This window comes from Pleurodeles waltl, chromosome 3_1 (assembly GCF_031143425.1).
Source record: "Pleurodeles waltl isolate 20211129_DDA chromosome 3_1, aPleWal1.hap1.20221129, whole genome shotgun sequence".
NCBI classification, from domain to species: Eukaryota; Metazoa; Chordata; class Amphibia; order Caudata; family Salamandridae; genus Pleurodeles; species Pleurodeles waltl.
The window spans coordinates 22171070-22191800 of NC_090440.1; the positions used below are offsets into that span (position 1 = coordinate 22171070).

A 20731-nucleotide genomic window follows, 5' to 3' on the forward strand; every position below is an offset into this window, starting at 1 on the left:
GGTCAGAAGAGCAGCAGAGAGGGTCAGGGGCACAGCGCAGAGGGGTCAGAAGAGCAGCACAGAGGGTCAGGTGCACAGCACAGAGGGGTCAGGGGAGCAGCACAGAGGGTCAGGAGCACAGCACGGAGGGTCAGGGGAGCAGCACAGAGGGCCAGGAGCACAGCACAGAGGGTCAGGAGCACAGCACGGAGGGTCAGGGGAGCAGCACAGAGGGTCAGGAGCACAGCAGAGAGGGTCAGGTGCACTGCACAGAGGGTCAGGAGCACAGCACGGAGGGGTCAGGGGAGCAGCACAGAGGGTCAGGAGCACAGCACGGAGGGTCAGAAGAGCAGCACAGAGGGTCAGGGGCACAGCACAGAGGGTCAGGGGAGCAGCACAGAGGGTCAGGAGCACAGCACAGAGGGTCAGGGGAGCAGCACGGAGGGTCAGGGGCACAGCACAGAGGGTCAGGGGAGCAGCACAGAGGGTCAGGAGCACAGCACAGAGGGTCAGGAGCACAGCACGGAGGGTCAGGGGAGCAGCACGGAGGGTCAGGAGCACAGCAGAGAGGGTCAGGTGCACTGCACAGAGGGTCAGGTGCACAGCACGGAGGGGTCAGGGGAGCAGCACAGAGGGTCAGGAGCACAGCAGAGAGGGTCAGGGGCACAGCGCAGAGGGTCGCCAGAGAAGCACCATTACCCCACTTCCTAAGGGGTGAGAACACAGCAGCACAGCTGCCACTATTTGAAACTCAAATACCTGGGAGTCTCTTCCAGTGTGACCTCACTCCCCCCCAGCATCAGGTAGGGTGACTGTCTCTCGCTGGGTTGCAGTTCCTCTCTCTAGCTGGGGTACAGTGCCTTTCTCTAGCTAGGGGACAGTGCCTGTGTTTAGCTGGGATACAGACCCTGTCTCTAGCTAGGATACAGTGCCTGTCTCTAGGAGGGGCACAGTGCCTGTATGTAACAAGGGAACAGTGCCTGTCTCTAGCTGGGGTACAGAGCTTGTCTCCAGCTGGGGTACAGTGCCTGTCTCTAGCTGGGGTCCAGAACCTGTCTCCAGCTGGGGTACAGTGCCTGTCTCTCGCTGGGGTACAGTGTCTGTATTTAGCAGGTGAACAGTGACTGTCTCTAGCTGGGGTTCAGTGCCTGTCTTCAGCTGGGGTACAGAGCTTGCCTCTAGCTGTGGTACAGTGCCTGTCTCTAGCTGGGGTACAGTGCCTGTCTCTAGCTGGGGAACAGTGCCTGTCTCTAGCTGGGGAACAGTGCCTATATTTAGCAGGGGAACAGTGCCTGTCTCTAGCAGGTGTTCAGTGCCTGTCTCCAGCTGGGGTACAGAGCTTGTCTCTAGCAGGGGCACAGTGCCTGTGTTTAGCTGGGATACAGACCCTGCCTCTAGCTAGGATACAGTGCCTGTCTCTAGCAGGGGCACAGTGCCCGTATTTAACAAGGGAACAGTGCCTGTCTCTAGCTGGGGTACAGAGCTTGTCTCCAGCTAGGTACAGTGCCGGTCTCTAGCTGGCGTTCAGTGCCTGTCTCCAGTTGGGGTACAGTGTCTGTATTTAGCAGGTGAACAGTGCCTGTCTCTAGCTGGGGTACAGAGCTTGTCTCCAGCTGGGGTACAGTGCCGGTCTCTAGCTGGGGTTCAGTGCCTGTCTCCAGTTGGGGTACAGTGCCTGTCTTTAGCTGGGGTACAGTGCCTGCATTTAGATGAAATCTCCTCCCTGTTTGAAACTCAAAAGCCTGTGAGTCTCTTCCCGTCGTCTGTACCAGACCTGCAGAGCTCTGGTTCACACAAGGCCAGATTGGCCGTACCAGGCATCCTGTGCCCCCCCGAGAGGCTGGAAGGGTGGGGGCCGCGTATGTTCCTGGGGAGCCGGTTTTGTAGCAATGCAGCAGTTTCAAATGCACTGCAGAGTTCCTTGTATATCCAACAGTTTTCGGGCAACAATAGAAGTGTCAAGATAACTCTGGTGATTAAGGTACCTGCTGGCGGGGATTAGAGATTTTCACTCATCTAAGGGAGCACAGAGGGTTAATGTGCCTGCTACAAAGACCATGGCGATCCTTTTGTTGCTGTGAAGTTCATAATGTCCTATCATAATCTACCACAGGGAGCTATGAACTGACATCAAAGAGCTGCTTGCAAACCGCATGGTTCAGGTTAGAAAGTTACACATTTTTTTCCAGTCCTTGATTATCATAATTTTTGTTAAAAGGGTGTGTTTGGGTAGAAATACATTGTTATTAGTAATAACCCTAACCACTTTGTTGTTCTGAATCCCTCGAGCTTATGCTTCCCCAGACCAAGCACTTCTAAAAAATGCCACCAGTGTGGGTGATGTGTGAATCCTACACCTTGTAGTCCCCTTTGTCTTATGCACTATTTTCAATACATGGATTTACCCACATGATTCATTGTCTCTGTATGTGTGTGTTATGTAAAGTGCTCCAACACCCTACACTGATAAGTGAGGCGCAGGGAAACAAATTAAATACTTGTGATAGAGGCGCTATGGAGAGATGAGAGGGTGATTGTGAGGGAATCATGGAAGAGCCCCAGTAAAGACTGTTGTACTTAGGGCACTGTAAGGTTATCATTTAGAGTGCTTTAATAATGAATACAATTGAATATATAATGTAATAAAAAATGTGTCACAGAACGCGTTTTTGCAACATTTTCCCAAATTTTCTTGGGTAGGAACCCCCCCCCCGGCACCATTGTAGTGGTGAGGCTCGCTGACGATGCACCCTATGGGGGCTGGTCTGACATTTGCCAGAGCTTCTTTGGGTTCCCAGTCTGCCCTGGGTTCAGATACCTCGTGGTAGCTCAGTGGTTAATGTACCTGCTTTGAAGGTCTGTACGTAACATTTAGGGATTATGTTGAAATCACTGCAGGGTCGTATCAAACGTACACTCTTCTGAAGCTGATAAGAGAACCCTGGATTACCGTAGCAATTACCATCTCTTCGTAAGCGCCAGACAACAGCTCAGTTTGCGTAGTGTGAGATGTAACTGGGTATAATTGTGCACCTACAAACACACATTACCTGTAATGTGCTTTACGGAGTCCCATTGTCTCCCTTGTCTCACCTGGATGCCGCCTACTTTGCTAATTATCCCGCTGTCTCCCTCCTGGAGACACCTGGGACAGATCTATTATTACGCAGTTTGTATCCAAATGTTCTGTTCACACACTGTATTCTTGCACTGGTGTTAACCAAGACTTTTTGACTTTACTAAAATGATATGTATAATATACTTACTGGTGCTACCAGCTAGCCCCCTTCATCGATTGGTCTGTTGCTCTATGAAGCACATTTGTATTCGGCCTACTGTAGCAAACAGCACAGGGCACTGGATCAGCCCACTTCAGCCATTGGCTAACTCCACTGTGAGTGACAGCATTCTACCCTTTCACAAGGAGCACATCAACACACAAAGTTGTCCCTTCCAGTAACAGGGACTGCTACGGCAATGTGTGCTTTTTGAGACCAAAAATACATTTTTGTTTTTAAATAGTGATGGCTCCACAGCGTACTCCGCAATAAGGTTCACAAAAACCAAGACAAAACAAAAGAAGCACTGATAACACCAAAAGGATAGCAGCAAATTTCAAACCTATTGGCTTTGCCAATGCTTGTTTGTAATGTGCCTAATGTTTCAGTCCTGTACAGTGCAAAAAGGCCAGTCGCAAAGATTTACAGAAACGCTGCCTCATCACTATTCATAAAGCAGCACTGCTCGTGTAAATCCTTGTTACCAGGTGTGAATAAACATGTCTCAAATGCAAGAGTTATTTGCACAAGACGGGCGTCCTTTGAGAAAGGTACATCGAATGACCTTCTCAATAACTTCTATTTTTTTAACTAATACTTCATACCACACTACTGACTGGTCTAAACACTTGAAATAACAGGTATTTCTATGACCCAGTTCACTGGTCCTCGGTTTACCCAGCATGGACTGAGCAAAGGCTGAGGAGTCAATGGACCGAAACTCGCGGTCTTTAGACCACTCAAGATGTCTGAAGGTAGCAATCACCTAGGAGTCAGTGAGAGCTGTCTGCATCAACCGATGACCACAGACTGTGAAAGCTACCATTCACTGAAGGCGTTTTACTGAATGTCAATGGTTTGTGACTGCACAAGTGGTAGAAAGTTTGAATACATTAATGCCCGTATTTATACTTTTTTTGCGCCGCATTTGCGTCGTTTTTTGACGCAAAAACGGCGCAAACTTGCAAAATACCATTGTGGCCCATATTTATACTTTTTGACGCTAAACTGCGCTAACGCAGTTTAGCGTCAAAAAGTTTTGCGCCGGCTAACGCCATTCTGAAGCGCCATGCGGGCGCCGTATTTATTGAATGGCGTTAGCCGGCGCAAGCAGACCGGCGCTGCCTGGTGTGCGCGAGAAAAACCACGTACACCAGGCAGCGCCGGCGTAGGGGGAAAATGGCGCATGGGCGTCTTAAAATGGGGCAAGTCAGGTTACGTCGAAAAAATCGTCGTAACCCGACTTGCGCCATTTATTTTCGACGCCCATCCCCCATCAACATGACTCCTATCATTGTAAAGATAGGAGTCATGCCCCCTTGCCCAATGGCCATGCCCAGGGGACTTATGTCCCCTGGGCATGGTCATTGGGCATAGTGGCATGTAGGGGGGCACAAATCAGGCCCCCCTATGCCAAAAAAAATTATTAAAAAAAAATAAAAAAATACTTACCTGAATGTCCCTGGGGTGGGTCCCTCCAGCCTTGGGTGTCCTCCTGGGGTGGGCAAGGGTGGCAGGGGGGGTCCCTGGGGGCAGGGGAGGGCACTCTGGGCTCATTTTGAGCCCACTTGTCCCTTAACGCCATGCCTGACCCAGGCGTTAAAAAGCGGCGCAAATGCGCCGTTTTTAGCCACGCCCACTCCCGGGCGTCTCTTTTGCCCGGGAGTATAAATACCACGTAAAGGCCTGGGAGTCATTTTTTAGACGGGAACGCCTCCCTTGCATATCATTAACGCAAGGAAGGGGTTCACGCTAAAAAATGACGCACATTCCGGGAACTTTGGCGCTATTCGCCTCTAACGCCATAGTATAAATATGGCGTTAGTTGGCGTTAGTTTAGCGTCGAATTTGCGTCGAAAAAAACGACGCAAATTCGGCGCAAACGGAGTATAAATACGGCCCTGTATTTTGTAGGTTTGCGCCGTTTTGCGCCAAAAAGCGGTGCAAATGCGGCGCTAAAAAAAGTATAAATACGGGCCTAAGTTCCTGCACTGGTCATGTCCACACAAAGATGCCATGAACCCTATGGGTTGTATACAGCTTCTCAGAACAGAGTGACAGAGGCCACTCCATAGCACACGCCTTTGTCACGTAATATTGACAACTTTACTGTGCAATAGAACAGAAAGATCCAACTGCAATGTGGGAATTTGTCCAAGACCTCCCGATGCATAGACTCTCGCAGGAAGAAACAACACAGAGGGGGAGAGAAGTGAGCAAGGACTGCTGGAGGTGTTGAGCCACCTTCGGCATGGGGAGATACCCGGCTCCAGTGGCTTCCCTGGTGATCTCTTCAAAAATACAGTGCACAAAACATCATATCCCTCTTAAAGTAACGCTAGAGGAGGTAAACCCGACTGAGGAACTACTGATAGACCAGCGAATGGCTGACATGCCAGTAACACCAAAAGCAGACTCACCACCAGAACTATGTTAGTCCAACCGCCCAATCTCACTTACCAATGCGGAGGCCGAGGTGATCACCAAAGTGCTAGCTACCTGCCTAACTGGAGTAACTAGATCCCTAGTCCATCCAGATCAATGCTGCTTTAAGCCCAGGAGATCAGCCAGGCACAACATTAGATGTCCCACATAGGATAGAGCTATATTATAAAATGTAGAGGGCCTTTTAATGCCACTCGTGGTAGAATTTGAGAGGCGCATTTGACTCAGAAGGATGGGATTATCTCTCCGCAGTCCTAGATACATAACTGCTAGGCTTGCAGGATGAACGTGTCATTCTACTATGCAGGAAGGATTTAAGTGGTTTGTGGGAAAGGTGATGGTGCGACCATGTATTATATGGGATAAAGTACCCCCTGGCGTACATGATAAGGATATTGCAAGTCTCATTGGAGTTCTGTAATGTTATAAAGGAACTCAGCCTTCAACTTTATTTCTCGATAGGGTAATGGAACTCCTCTGTGACTTGTGATATCCTTGTGGTCCTGGGACCCATGGGCAGTTTAGGTCCCCAGTAGTGACTCGGCAGGGGGTCCCCGGATTCCGATAAAGATTCAGTGGGGGTCCCTAGACTCTAGTAATGATATTGTGGGGGGCCACAGAAGTCATAAGGGTGGGAACCGCTGCCCCATCGCATATATAATTTCTTGTACCTCAAAATATACTAACTCCTTTCATTGAGGCAGCCCAGAAGGTGGGCCCCAGCAGAAGGTGGGCCCCAGAAATGTAGGCGCCCTGTGTGTATCTCCCGGTGGAGCCACCTGCACTGTGCACCGCAGGGGGTACAATAGTGACAGAAAAGAACCACCAGTCCCACACTGGTCCTTACACAGTGTCCTGACACCCCCTGTCTGCTCTGGTCAGGTACAGGTCAAGGGACCTCTGAAGTTCTCTCAGTGACAATCTGAGACCCTCAGTGAGCCAAGCTTTGCACAGGGACAGCTTAATGATTTTGGGGGCCCCGGGCCAAACGTGTGTTGGGGCCCCTGTTCGGAACAGCTTTGAAATGATGGTGCAATTTCAGCTCTTTCAAGCCCCCTTTGTCCAGGTCACTGACGGTGCTCAGACACACTGGTCAAATTCTAAAAGTGTTTATGTCTAATGCAGAGGCCCGGTGGTGTGTGCTTCTAATATCGTAGCACAGCGGCAGCTCACCTGTATTACTGCAAATAATCTATATGAATCCCTGCCATTTCTCATATCTGAGGTCCTGTCTCGATCTAACAGGAACGTTTTTTATGGATGTTGCATTTTGTTGAAAAACATGAATCTGCAAAATGTCAGTAAAAGACCACCACACACCACCTGTACTAAAAATAAACCAAAAGAAGGCGGCATTTAAAACAATCTATATTTAAGAATCATTAAAGGTCATCAGGGAAGGACTGTGTGGAGGGCAGAATCGATCTAGCAGGGGGTACCTATAAAGGTCTGGGGCCCTGGGCCAGGGCCCCCTTTGCCCATGCCTTAAACCATCTCTGCCGAGGGACCCTCTCATCTTAGGGCCTGGCCCTTGGCCCTCACTTGCCCCTGGAGATCCGGCACTTCCCAGGCACTGAGGGCATCTGACTGACATCATTACAACTGGACAGTGCGGCTGAAACACGCACTTCAGAAGCAACGCTCTGTGTTCTTGTATTCAAGTCCGAGCATTAAAGTTACCCCTCTGTTCCACGACACTCGCCCACACTAGGAATGATACCCACGGTGTCCGAGGAGTCACGGGCAATAACCTTCTCTAGTAACACCCCCCGGGCTGTAATACCCCATGTCTGCAGGTACACACAGCCGGCTCTGGACTTGAAATTCCAACATTTAAGAGTGTGGCACGGTACCCAGGAGCATTGCTTCTCTGCAGCAGCATTTCCTGCAGGTACCTATGTGAAAATGTCCTGTTGCTTCTTCAGGGCTGTCCAGCCGAGCATCGAAGCGGACACCCCCCCTGTCCCTCGCAAAGCCATCCAGTAGAGATGCCCCCCCTCCCCGCCCCCCCCCCCCCCCCACAAAGACAACACAACTCAACAACTGAACCAAACAACACAGAGCTGGACATCGCAAATTAACTCAATACACTGGAGAGTGTCTACGATACTCAACTCAACACTACTAATGTGTCCTCCAGTACTCAAGACAATACTACAAACGTGTCCTCCAGTACTCAAGACAATACTACAAACGTGTCCTCCAGTACTCAACCCAACACTACAAACGTAGCCCTCAAGACAATACTACAAATGTGTCCTCCAGTGCTCAACACAACACTACTAATGTGTCCTCCAGTACTCAAGACAATACTACAAACGTGTCCTCCAGTACTCAAGACAATACTACAAACGTGTCCTCCAGTACTCAAGACAATACTACAAACGTGTCCTCCAGTACTCAACCCAACACTACAAACGTAGCCCTCAAGACAATACTACAAATGTGTCCTCCAGTGCTCAACACAACACTACTAATGTGTCCTCCAGTACTCAAGACAATACTACAAACGTGTCCTCCAGTACTCAAGACAATACTACAAACGTGTCCTCCAGTACTCAACCCAACACTACAAACGTAGCCCTCAAGACAATACTACAAATGTGTCCTCCAGTGCTCAACACAACACTACTAATGTGTCCTCCAGTACTCAAGACAATACTACAAATGTGTCCTCCAGTACTCAAAACAACACTACAAATGTGTACTCTACTCAATACAACACTACTAATGTGTCCTCCAGTACGCAAAACAACACTACTAATGTGTCCTCCAGTACTCAAGACAATACTACAAATGTGTCCTCCAGTACTCAAAACAACACTACAAATGTGTACTCTACTCAATACAACACTACTAATGTGCCCTCCAGTACTCAACACAACACTACTAATGTGTCCTCCAGTACTCAACACAACACTACTAATGTGTCCTCCAGTACTCAAGACAATACTACAAATGTGTCCTCCAGTACTCAAAACAACACTACAAATGTGTACTCTACTCAATACAACACTACTAATGTGTCCTCCAGTACCCAAGACAATACTACAAATGTGTCCTCCAGTACTCAAGACAACACTACAAATATGTCCTCTACTCAACACAACACTACAAATGTGTCCTCTACTCAACACAACACTACTAATGTGTCCTCCAGTACGCAAAACAACACTAGTAATGTGTCCTCCAGTACCCAAGACAATACTACAAATGTGTCCTCCAGTACTCAAGACAACACTACAAATATGTCCTCTACTCAACCAAACACTACTAATGTGTCCTCCAGTACACAAGACAATACTACAAATGTGTCCTCCAGTACTCAACATAACACTACTAATGTGTCCTCCAGTACTCAACACAACACTACTGTGTCCTCCAGTACTCAACACAACACTACTAATGTGTCCTCCAGTGCTCAACACAATACTAATGTTGCTTCTACTCGACACAGCACTACAAATGTGTCCTCCATTAGTCGACACAACACTACAAATGTGTCCTCCATTAGTCGACACAACACTACTAATGTGTCCTCCAGTACTCAATACAATACTACTAATGTGTCCTCCAATACTCAACACAGCACTACAAATGTGTCCTCCAGTACTCAAGACAATAATGCAAATGTCTCTCCAGTACTCAGCACAATACTGCAAATGTATCTCCAGTACTATGCACAACACTACAAATGTGTCAACCAGTATCCGACACAATACTACAAATGTGTCCTGCAGTAATCAAAACAATACTACAAATGTTTTCTCCAGTACTCGACACAACACTACAAATGTGTCCTCCAGGACACAACACAGTGCTACAAATGCATCCTCCAGTACTCAACACTATAAATGTGTCCTCCAGTACTCAACACAGTACTACAAATGTGTCCTCCAGTACGCTGTACAATACTACAAATGTGCCCTCCACTGAGTGACTCAATAATACAAATGTGTCCTCCAGTGCTGAACACAATAGCACAAACATGTCTCCAGTACTGAACACAATACTACCAATGTCTCTCCAGTACTCAAGACAATACTACAAACGTGTCTCCAGTACTGAACACAAAACTACCAATGTCCCTCCAGTACTCAACACAACACTACTAATGTGTCCTCCAGTACTCAAGACAATACTACAAATGTGTCCTCCAGTACTCAAAACAACACTACAAATGTGTACTCTACTCAATACAACACTACTAATGTGTCCTCCAGTACGCAAAACAACACTACTAATGTGTCCTCCAGTACTCAAGACAATACTACAAATGTGTCCTCCAGTACTCAAAACAACACTACAAATGTGTACTCTACTCAATACAACACTACTAATGTGCCCTCCAGTACTCAACACAACACTACTAATGTGTCCTCCAGTACTCAACACAACACTACTAATGTGTCCTCCAGTACTCAAGACAATACTACAAATGTGTCCTCCAGTACTCAAAACAACACTACAAATGTGTACTCTACTCAATACAACACTACTAATGTGTCCTCCAGTACCCAAGACAATACTACAAATGTGTCCTCCAGTACTCAAGACAACACTACAAATATGTCCTCTACTCAACACAACACTACAAATGTGTCCTCTACTCAACACAACACTACTAATGTGTCCTCCAGTACGCAAAACAACACTAGTAATGTGTCCTCCAGTACCCAAGACAATACTACAAATGTGTCCTCCAGTACTCAAGACAACACTACAAATATGTCCTCTACTCAACCAAACACTACTAATGTGTCCTCCAGTACACAAGACAATACTACAAATGTGTCCTCCAGTACTCAACATAACACTACTAATGTGTCCTCCAGTACTCAACACAACACTACTGTGTCCTCCAGTACTCAACACAACACTACTAATGTGTCCTCCAGTGCTCAACACAATACTAATGTTGCTTCTACTCGACACAGCACTACAAATGTGTCCTCCATTAGTCGACACAACACTACAAATGTGTCCTCCATTAGTCGACACAACACTACTAATGTGTCCTCCAGTACTCAATACAATACTACTAATGTGTCCTCCAATACTCAACACAGCACTACAAATGTGTCCTCCAGTACTCAAGACAATAATGCAAATGTCTCTCCAGTACTCAGCACAATACTGCAAATGTATCTCCAGTACTATGCACAACACTACAAATGTGTCAACCAGTATCCGACACAATACTACAAATGTGTCCTGCAGTAATCAAAACAATACTACAAATGTTTTCTCCAGTACTCGACACAACACTACAAATGTGTCCTCCAGGACACAACACAGTGCTACAAATGCATCCTCCAGTACTCAACACTATAAATGTGTCCTCCAGTACTCAACACAGTACTACAAATGTGTCCTCCAGTACGCTGTACAATACTACAAATGTGCCCTCCACTGAGTGACTCAATAATACAAATGTGTCCTCCAGTGCTGAACACAATAGCACAAACATGTCTCCAGTACTGAACACAATACTACCAATGTCTCTCCAGTACTCAAGACAATACTACAAACGTGTCTCCAGTACTGAACACAAAACTACCAATGTCCCTCCAGTACTCAACACAACACTACTAATGTGTCCTCCAGTACTCAAGACAATCAGGTACTACAAACGTCAGGTCTCTCCAGTACTGCATACAATACTGCCAATGTCTCTCCAGTACTCAAGATAATACTAAAAACGTGCCTCCAGTACTCAGCACAATACTACAAACATGTGTCCAGTACTCAGCACAATACTACAAACGTGTCTCCAGTAGTGAACACAATACTACACATGTGTCTCCAGTACTGAACACAATACTACGAACGTGTGTCCAGTACTCAGCACAATACTACAAACGTATCTCCAGTACTCAGCACAATACTACAAACGTGTCTCCAGTACTGAGCACAATACTACACACATGTCTCCAGTACTGAACACAATACTACGAACGTGTGTCCAGTACTCGGCACAATACTACGAACGTGTGTCCAGTACGAGACACAATACTACGAACGTGTGTCCAGTACTCAGCACAATACTACAAACGTGTCTCCAGTACTCAGCACAATACTACAAACGTCAGGTATCTCCAGTACTGAACACAATACTGCCAATGTCTCTCCAGTACTCAGCACAATACTACAAACGTGTCTCCAGTACTGAACACAATACTACAAACGTCAGGTCTCTCCAGTACTGAACACAATACTGCCAATGTCTCTCCAGTACTCAGCACAATACTACAAACTTGTCTCCAGTACTCAGCACAATACTACAAATGTCAGGTCTCTCCAGTACTGAACACAATACTGCCAATGTATCTCCAGTACTCAGCACATTACTACAAACGTGTCTCCAGTACTGAACACAATACTACGAACGTGTCTCCAGTACTCAGCACAATACTAAGAACGTGTCTCCAGTACTCAGCACAATACTACAAACGTGGGTCCGGTACTGAGCACAATACTACAAACGTCAGGTCTCTCCAGTACTGAACACAATACTACGAACGTGTCTCCAGTACTCAGCACAATACTACAAACGTGTCTCCAGTACTCAGCACAATACAACAAACGTGTCTCCAGTAGTGAACACAGTACTACACATGTGTCTCCAGTACTGAACACAATACTACGAACGTGTGTCCAGTACTCAGCACAATACTACAAACGTGTCTCCAGTACTCAGCACAATACTACTAATGTGTCCTCCAGTGCTCAGCACAATACTACAAACGTGTCTCCAGTACTGAACACAATACTACGAACGTGTGTCCGGTAAGAGACACAATACTACGAACGTGTGTCCAGTACTCAGCACAATACTACAAACGTGTCTCCAGTACTCAGCACAATACTACAAACGTCAGGTCTCTCCAGTACTGAACACAATACTGCCAATGTCTCTCCAGTACTCAGCACAATACTACAAACGTGTCTCCAGTACTGAACACAATACTACAAACGTCAGGTCTCTCCAGTACTGAACACAATACTGCCATTGTCTCTCCATTACTCAGCACAATACTACAAACGTGTCTCCAGTACTCAGCACAATACTACAAACGTCAGGTCTCTCCAGTACTGAACACAATACTGCCAATGTATCTCCAGTGCTCAGCACATTACTACAAACGTGTCTCCAGTACTGAACACAATACTACGAACGTGTCTCCAGTACCCAGCACAATACTACGAACGTGTCTCCAGTACTCAGCACAATACTAAGAACTTGTCTCCAGTACTCAGCACAATACTAAGAACGTGTCTCCAGTACTCAGCACAATACTACAAACGTGTGTCCGGTACTGAGCACAATACTACAAACGTCAGGTCTCTCCAGTACTGAACACAATACTACGAACGTGTCTCCAGTACTCAGCAGAATACTACGAACGTGTGTCCAGTACGCGACACAATGTGCCCAAAGAATGCTCCAGGGCTGGGCACAACGCAGCAGGTGTCCTCAAGAACTAGCACCGTCCTGCTGGCGGGGGCTCTCCAACTGGACACAACACACGGTGGGACCCCCAGAAATGGACAAGAGACTCGAAGGTGGCCCTCAGATCCAGACGCCATAATCTAGATGAGGTCCCCAGCACTTAACAGAGTCTGATAGAGGGGGGCTCCAAAAAAACTGACGAGTCACGAAATGTGTGTCTATCAAAACTGAACACAATGCAGCGTATGGGCGTCAAGAACTCGGCACAGTATTACACAACATTACAAATGTGGCTTCCAGACCTGGAGACAGGACTACCTGCGAGGCCCCCAAAACTGGACACAAAGTGGGGTCTTGGGAAATGGACGTAATACTCTTCAACTCCAGCTTCAGTGCGCTAGACGAGGACTTCAGAACTGGACACTGGTCCAGCTGTGCCCTCCAGGACATGGCGCAATCTTCTAGCAAAGGCCTCCAGAGCTGGGCACAGTGCCCGTCCACACCTGCCCTCTTTTTCACTTCTGCGACCTTCAGAGTAAGAGACGTAAATGTCAGATGGCAAAAGTGAAGGCGTGGGGATTTAAGTTTGAAAAATCTACACCTTAAACAGGGTCCTTGAACCTTCTGTGCTGATTTCACTTCCAGTACAGTTCACCCCACCCCCGGACCCCCCCAGCTAGGCAGCCCCGAGCACATCCCTAGGCTCGGTAGGAAAAATAGTCGTCTTGTCGGTCTTGGCACCATCTTTACGCATTCCTGGGTTAGAATGAACTCTCTTCCGGCGTTCGCTGCAGATGGACATCCCAGGCGCACGATGCAGGCCTGAGCCCCCAGGGGCGTGGGGGCACCTCCAGACCAAACACGGAAGCACGTGCCCAGGGAGCCACTAGTGCACGCTTGCGGTTTCATTGGTTACCAATCGTGGCCACAGGGGGTTTAAACCCTACTACCAGTGTAGAACCGGAAGTGATCCCTGGACCCTACATTTTGAGAGCCTCGGGGACAGCCGGGTACTGTCCGAAAGTGACCGGAGTCCACAGCTGTCCTCAGTGGACTGCAGCCTGGTTAACTAACCCGAGCTTCTGTGGATTTGAACATCAGGGTTCAATGTTTTGTTGGCTCAACATTCAGGCTGCTTAACTTCTGCATAGCAGTAGCTCTGTGAATATGACATTAAAGGTCCAGGGCTTGTGGGTGATGCTGTGTACACATCATTCCCTGGTGAGGAATAATTCGCCTAGGGGGTAAAATTCTAGAAAGTGGGGGTTTCTGTGCTAAGCTCCTTGGAGGCATAAGGTTCAGTGGAAATGTGGTTCTGTACACTGAAGGTCCTGGCAACACATGGTTCAGTGGACCTGAGGGTATATTTAACAATGGTCCTGGCAGCCTGGGTTCAGATGATTTGAGGTTCTGTGCACACAAGTACCTTGAGCCCCCTGGACCCCAGTCTCCCAGGACGTTAGGTACACATAACCTCAGGTACACTGAACTGTGCCATCGAGACCTTAGGACCCGTAAAACAATGTTTCCGGAAGCATGAGGGTCAGTGGACCTGAGTTTCTGTGTAACCAAGGTTCTGGCACCCTACAGTTCAGGTGACATGAGGACCAGTGAAACGATGTTAACAGGAGTCTGAGGGTCTGTGGATCTGATTCTGTGCACTAAAGAACCCGGGAGACCAGAGTTCAGTGGACCCAGGTTCTGTGTAACAAAGGTCCTGGGGGCCAACAGGTACTAGATGGCCTGAAATCCTTTATAGCTAAGGTTCTGTGAGCCTGAGTTCCTGTGTACAAAAGATGCTGGGAGTCCGGAGTTCTGTGTATCAGAGGTCCTGAGAGCCAACAGGTACTAGATGGGCTGACATCCTCGCTAGCTAAGATTCTGTGTGGCTGAGTTTCTGTGTACGAAAGGTCCCAGGGAGCCCAGGGTTCAGGGGACCTCATGTTCTGTGAAACAAAGGTCCTGGGAGCCAAAGGGTTCTAGATGGAGTGAGACCCTCTCTATGTAAGGTTCTGTGTGGCGGATTTTCTTTGTACTAAAGATCCTGGAAGCTCAGAGTTCAGGGGACCTCGGGTTCTGTGTAACAAAGGTCGTGGGGGCAATAGGTCCTAGATGGTCTGAGATCTCTATAGCAAAAGTTCTATGGACCTGAGTTTCTGTGTACTAAAGACCCTGTGAGCACAGGGTTCAGGGGACCTCAGGTTCTGTGTAACAAAGGTCCTGGGAGCCAACAGGTTCTAGATGGCCTGAGGTTGTTTATAGCTAAGGTTCTGTGGGCCTGAGTTTCTGTGTACGAAAGATCCCGGGAGCCCAGGGTTCAGTGGATCTCAGGTTCAGTGTAACAAAGGTCCTGGGAGCCAACAGTTCAGGTGACGTGAGGGCAGTGAAATAAAATTAACAGGAACATTAGGGTCAGTGGATATGAGTTTTTGTGTACTAAAGATGCTAGTAGCCCACGGTTCTGGGTACTCAGGTTCTGTGTAAGAAAAGGTCCTGGGAGCCAACAGGTAGTAGATGACCTGAGATCTTCTATAGCTAAGGTTCTGTGAGCCTGAGTTTCTGTGTACAAAAGATGCTGGGAGCCCAGAGTTCAGGGGAACTCGGGTTCTGTGAAACAAAGGTTCTGGGAGCCAACATGTTGTAGATGGGCTGAGATCCTCGCTAACTAAGGTTCTGTGTGGCTGAGTTTATGTGTACGAAAAGTCCCAGTGAGCCCAGGGTTCAGGGGACCTCATGCTCTGTGAAACAAAGGCCCTGGGAGCCAACAGGTTCTAGATGGACTGAGACCCTATCTAGCTAAGGTTCTGTGTGGCTGAGTTTCTGTGTGCTAAAGATCCTGGGAGCCCGTGGTTCGGGGGACCTCAAGTTCTGTGTAACAAAGGTCCAGAGAGCCAACAGGTTCTAGAGGGCCTGAGATCCCCTATAGCGAAAGTTCTGTAGGTCTACGATTCCGAGGCCTAAACTTCCACATTCATAGGTTTCATTGGGACTTGGCCCCTGTGCTTGTTTCCTGCCTCCTGTGTCACCGTTTTTGTCCTGAGTCGCTGTGTTTTGTCCTGAGTCACTGTTTTTGTCCTGAGTGTTTTTTTTTTCTGACAGTAAATATAATTCCTAGAGAGAGGGGTAACTTTAATGCTCGGACTTTCATACAAGAACACAAAGAGGCGCAGGTGATGTATCTGTTTCACCCGCACTGTCTATGTCTGATAATTATGTCACATAGAAAGATTTAGAAAGTTTTAAAAACTATGTGAGTATTCCCAAAAGTAAACCTACACTTTTGTTAATGTTTACGTTTGTTTTTGTGATACACATACTCCGATTCAATAGTAACTTTAGGACTGCGGAGCCTCCGTGGTCTCACCCCTCTTTCGTGTCGCACATCATCCCCGTGGCTGTGACTCTGATGCACCTCAAGCCTTCTGTCCTCTTCGTGGCGCTGTTTACAGCCCCCCCCCCCCCTTTACACAACCCCACACCCCCACACACACCACCATCCCGCCTGGTCTCCATTTATTGTCGCTCGCTTGCTGTGTCTCCCCTCCTTACCGTCTCTTTCCTCACTGACTGTCTCAGACACGGCCACGCCCCTCTCACGTGACAGGCGGAGGCAGTCTCCAGTACCGACCACGACTCCGCTGTCTCTCCTCGCACTCTCTTCCTGAGATGAACCGCTGCACAGATGTCTTCTCTGAGACCTCATTTCATAGATGTCTCTTCCCATACCTCACGAGAGGTGTCTCTTAGAGACTTGATTTGACAAGTGACACCGAGACACTCATTTACACTGATGTGACTTCTGAGACATCATGTCATAGCGTCTCTTTTGAGGCCTCGTTTCACAGCTCTGTCTTCTGAGATCTGAATTTGCAGGTGTCTCTTCTGACTACTGTCGCATTCGAGACCCCATTGCCTAGATTTATTTTTGTGGACGTCATTACTCAGACCTCTCATCAGAACATAATAGACATGTCTCACATGTCACCCCAATGCAAGGTGCTTGACCCCTGTTAACTTATTAAGCTAGAGTCACTTCTGAGACCCCCCTCTCCTCTCCTTCCCCCTCTCCCACTCTCTCACTGTCTCTCTCACTCTCTCCCTCACACACATTTAAATTCTACCACCTCTTTACATTCTCATTTCAAGGGTGTCTCTTCTGAGATGTCTCTCCCGGCACCTCAGTGTACTACTGCCTCGTCAGACCTCGATATGCAGATGGCTCTTACAAGACCCCTTCTCGCCAGTGTCTCCCTCAAGATGTCTCTTCAGAACCGCTATTGCACTCATATCTATTCTGAAACCACACTATATAGCTGTCTCGTCTAGCACCTGGGTGTACTCCTGTCCTTTGTGAGACCTCTTTAATAATATGGTTCACACGACACCCCTTTAACCGATGTCTCTACCGAGACCTCAATACATAAATGTATCTTCTAACAGCTCCATGCACGCATGTCTCTCGAGAGGTCTCGTTACACTGATGGCTCTATGAGACACTTTTACCGACGTCTCCCCCGCCAAAGGATCTTGTAGTAGGCATGTCTCTTCACAACCCCTACTACACACGTGTATTCTGAAATCGTATTGCCCAGCTGTCTCTTCTGAAGCCTGTTTCATAATCGTCTCTTTTGCGACCGTTTAGCAAGCCATCTCCACAGACTTATTCCAGCAGCTGTTCAGTCTGAGACACCCATACCTAACAGTTATTTAAAAGATATATATTCAGCTGTCTATTTCAGGACCAAGTTACCAAACCTACTCCTTCTGAGACCTCATCACAAGTTGAATCTACTGATGCATTGCTGAGCTGTCTCTTATGAGATTCCCCTGTGTATGTTGTAATGAGGCCCATTTATTAGGGTTCACTTCTGAGACTGTTTCCATTTGTCTCTCCTCAAACCCCGACAAACAGCCTCTTCAGAGAACCGCCCCCACTCTCTACCCCATACCAAGGTGTCTCTTCTGAGAGACCACATTATCTCACCTTGTCGTCTAAGACTCTCCCTGCCTGTCACTTTACATTCATGGAGTTCAAATGTTGCTCCTTACAGCCCATTACCTGGCTGTCTCTTCTGAGACACCAGTATCCCACCCTCTCCCATTGCCTAGCTGTCTCTTTACAGGCACCAAGACCACGTGTCTCTTCTCGGAGTCTATACCACCTTCTCGTCTAAGACTCCCATTGGCTAGATGTCAGATTAGCTACATGAAGCCCAGCTGTCTCATCTGAGAGTCTATTATACCCCTCGCCTAAGACTCCCATTGGGTAACTGTCATTGTACGAGGTATCGAGCCCAGCTATTCTTCTGAGACCTCCATTCCCAGATGTCTCTTCTGGGACTCCACTACCCAACCATCTGCCACCGCCTAGCTGTTACTTTAGAGACACCGAGCTCAAAAGCAGCTTCCCAGAGCCCCTTACCCAGATGTCTCTTCTGAGAGTCTATTATACGACCTTCTCGTCTAAGACCCCATTGGGTAGCTGTCACTTTAGAGATATCGAGCCCAGTTGCAGCTCCGAAATCGCCCCATTCCCAGACATCTCTTCTGAGACTCCATCATCCCTCCATCTGTCACTGCCTAGTTGTCACGTTAGAGACGCCTCCAGCTTCTCAGAGCCCCTTACCCAGCTGTCTCTTCTGAGAGTCCATTATACCACCTTTTCGTCTAAGACCCCCTATTGGCTAGCTGTCACTTTAGAGATATCAAGCCCAGCCAATGCTTCTAAGAACCTCCCCCTTCCATTCCCCAGATGTCTCATCTGAAACTCCATCATACCACTTCTCGTCTAAGGCTCCTAATTGGCTAGCTGTCACTTTAGAGATATGAAGCCCAGCCACTGCTTCTGAGAACCTCCCATTCCCCAGATGTCTCTTCTGTGGCTCCATCACACCACCTTCCCGTCTAAGGCTCCCAATTGGCTAGCTGTCAGATTAGATACACCAAATCCAGATGTTGCTTCTCTGACCCTATGCCATGTGTGTTTTTTCATTGGGTCCCCTGCCCATCTGTCTCTTCCAAGATGTCTCTGATTAGAGCGCTAGATGTCGCTTACCACGTTGTTGAAGAAGTCGGCCTCGTTGAGGTCTTCCAGGTCCAGAAAGCTGGGGCTCGGGATCGTGTATCCGCGGGGTCCCGCGAACCCTGGATTCTCCACGAAGTTCATGGTATCCATGGGGCCTGCGTGTGCACCAGGTCAGGTCTTGTGTCTGGGTGTTATCCTCTAGTCAATTTTTGGGGTGTTTTCTGGATTCCTTCCTTGATTGTGTCCTGGTTGTTTTCCTGACTCTGCCCTGGACCCGCTTCAGAAATGTGTGGAGGGATCCTGCCTCCCCAGGTTCTGTCGATGAGCCCCGGCCTCTCCTGGCTCGGATATCTCAGGTTCGGATCACCTGTATCCTGTGCTCGCTTCTCCGCGACTGCTGGGTGGCCCAGGTTCGGATCTCCTCCTTCTTGGTTCGGATCCCCTCTGGTCTTGGATCCGGTTCTCCAAGAGTCCTTGAGCTCCCAGGCTCGGGTGTCAGCTACTTGGTTCGTTCCTCCTCTGGTCCTGTGCTCCTGTCTCCACAAACTGACCTGTCCTAGTCTTGTGGTTCGGATCTTTGGAGCTTGGGTTCGGATCTCTAGGGCGGAGATTCGGATCTCTGGGGCTTGAGGTCGGATCTATAGGGCTTGAGTTCGGATCTCTAGGACTTGGATCTTGAGGTCTTGGGTTCGGATTTCTAGGGTTTGAGGTTCGGATCTTGAGGGCTTGGATGCGGATCTCTAGGGCTTCGGTTCGGATCTTGAGGGTTTGGGACCTTAGGGTATGGGTTCGGATCTCTAGAGCCTGGGTTGGGATCTTGAGGGCTTGGGACCTCTTGGGTATGGGTTAGGATCTCTACGGCTTGGGTTCGGATTTTGAGGGATTTGGATCTCTAGGATATGGATTCGGATGGGTTCGGATCTTCTGGCCTGGGCTAGTCTCGGTACTGGAGTTCGGTGCCGGTTCCGCCTACTCTCGGGTCCCGGGGGTCCGCTGCTGTCGGGCACACAGGGAGGGGGTTCCGGGGAGACATGCTGCTCTGTGCCGGGGCAGGAGGGTCTTTAGGGATCCGACGACCCTGTTTCCTCCTCTTCTCCTCTCTCCTCACTCTCTTTCTCTTCTTCCCTCCTAACCACCTCCATCTACCCCTCCTCTCCTCCTCTCACCTCCTTCGCTCTGTCTTCTCTCCTTCACTTAGACGCTCTGTTCATCCTGCCTCCTCCTTTACTCCTCCCTCGTCTCTCCTCCCAGCCCCTGGTGCTCCCTCCCTAGAACTTCTCTCCTCCCATAAGTCGTTCTTTCCAGACCTCAGTTTCTCTTTGACACTTTCCATCTTCCATTCATTCCTCCTTCCCTCATCCCCTCTTACTTCGTCGTAGTATCTTCTATTTCTTCACACTCCAACTCTTCCCTTTCTCCCTCGTCTTCCTCCTTCCCACCCTCTTCCTCCCTCCGTTGACTAGTCCTTCTGTCCTGTATCACCCTCTGTCTCCCACACCCCGTCCTTCCTGTTCCCCGTTTGATTTGATTTTTATTTTCTTCCCTTCTCTC

The 20731-nt window shown here is 48.3% G+C and overlaps 1 protein-coding gene across 1 annotated transcript in view; it reads right to left on the reverse strand.

The window, feature by feature from the left end:
* The window catches only part of CREB3L1 (cAMP responsive element binding protein 3 like 1), a 264988-nt gene extending 244609 nt beyond the window's left edge, over positions 1-20379 (reverse strand). The window contains exon 1 of the mRNA XM_069221732.1: positions 19211-20379. Coding sequence (XP_069077833.1) covers positions 19211-19330 — 120 coding nt within the window. The 5' untranslated portion in view covers positions 19331-20379. The remainder of the gene's footprint in view (positions 1-19210) is intronic.
* Positions 20380-20731: the final 352 nt, after the last annotated feature.